The 1,439-nt window shown below is 64.2% G+C and overlaps 1 protein-coding gene across 1 annotated transcript in view; it reads right to left on the bottom strand.

Annotated features, from left to right (window-relative positions):
- Nucleotides 1–719: 719 nt before the first annotated feature.
- The window catches only part of TRH (thyrotropin releasing hormone), a 3,000-nt gene continuing 2,280 nt past the window's right edge, over nt 720–1,439 (bottom strand). Inside the window, 2 exon segments of the mRNA XM_027776664.1 lie at nt 720–1,435; nt 1,437–1,439. The exon segment at nt 1,437–1,439 is cut by the window's right edge and continues 184 nt beyond it. Of these exon segments, the coding sequence (XP_027632465.1) occupies nt 1,114–1,435; nt 1,437–1,439 (325 nt within the window). The 3' untranslated portion in view covers nt 720–1,113.

The following is a 1,439-nucleotide window of genomic DNA, read 5'->3' as shown; positions in this document are numbered from 1 at the left end:
TTATGCCACCATTCCCCTGAGGCTCAGCCAGCCAGGACCACGGGCACCCACGCACATGAGCGGTGGGCATGGGGAGACCCAGGGCTTCAGCATCGTGGGGCACTGTGCTCCAGCCCCATAGCAGCTGGCCTAGAGATATAATCTCAATCTTCATCTCCTCTTCCATGAGAGACAGAGACAGACACCCCCGACCGGGTCCTGATGGCACGACCCGCTCTCGTCTTCATCAGCCCTGGAGCGTGGGCATGGCCCAGCATACGCCATTCAGGGAGCTCTGCAGTACTAAGTGGAACCTGCCGCCGGGTCAGCGCCTCTGAGCGAGGTGACTGCTGCACCCCCATCCAGCCCCCCAATATCCCTCTCCACGCTGCAGAGTCACTCCCCCCCACACACCGGGACAGAGCTGCAACCACAGACTCCAGGCTGATCAAGGTGCACGTTTATTGGTGTGAGGATGACTGCGGTGACGAGGGAAGGCTCCCAGAGGGCTCTATACAAGCCACGACCTCCGGGTGAGGTTTAAATATCCCCACACACGTCCGTTCCCGGGGGTTGGCCACGCAGCAGGGCTCCGCCAGCTCTCTGCCTGCCCCCTCTCCTGCTTTCCCCGCGAGAACACAGCCATGGGCAAGGACGCCTAATACAGAGCCAGCCCGGTGTGGCATGGGGTTCCCACGTGGCGGATCCTGCCACGGGGGGGGGGGGGGGGGAGATTGAATTTTAAAGCATCCATCCCATCCCACCCTCACTGGCTGCTTTCTCTAGACGCAACCACCCCCACTCTGGGGATCCCTTAGACGACAGAGAAGGGGTGAGGAAGGGGGGGCAGGCCTGTGGGGAGGTGGGGAGAGGGCTCTGGGATCTGCTCCCTAGCCTGGGGGGTGGAGTGGGGCTGAGTGGGACAATACAGGGTTTTGGTGTTTAAGCTGGACATCTCATGTCCCTAAAGGCAGGGGCAAGGCCAGTGGCTTGGCAGGGGGTGTATGTGGGCACAGAGGGGCTCAGGTTATGGGCGGGGCTCTGAGGAGGAGGGAAAGTGAGGGTGGCAAAGACAGAACACTCGGGGCTCAAGATGGTCATGGACCCCAAATGCAGCCTCACAGGAAAATGGGCTCAGCCCTCCAGGGGCTCCCTGGCCCAGGCCACCCGCCGCCCAGGGCGCGGCCGCCTCTCCTCAGCCCCCTGGGCCCTGCTCAGGTCATCCAGGAGCCCCAGCAGGAGCCCCGCTTGACCACAGGCTCCCTGGGGCCCACACGGGACCCCCGGGGCCCTCTTTCCGGGGTGCTGGCGTTTCTCAGGCAGCAGCCCCCCATCCCCCTCTTCCTCCTCCGTCTCCTCCTCCTCTTCCCAGCTCCTGTGAGTCTTGGGGTCCACCAGCCGCCGGCCGGGGTGCTGCCTCTTGGCGACAGCAGACTCCAGCCAGCGCCGGTCGGGGGGCT

This window comes from Tupaia chinensis, unplaced genomic scaffold (genome assembly GCF_000334495.1).
Source record: "Tupaia chinensis unplaced genomic scaffold, TupChi_1.0 Scaffold000704_1, whole genome shotgun sequence".
Lineage (NCBI taxonomy): Eukaryota > Metazoa > Chordata > Mammalia > Scandentia > Tupaiidae > Tupaia > Tupaia belangeri.
This window is presented reverse-complemented; position numbering and strand designations above follow the sequence as displayed.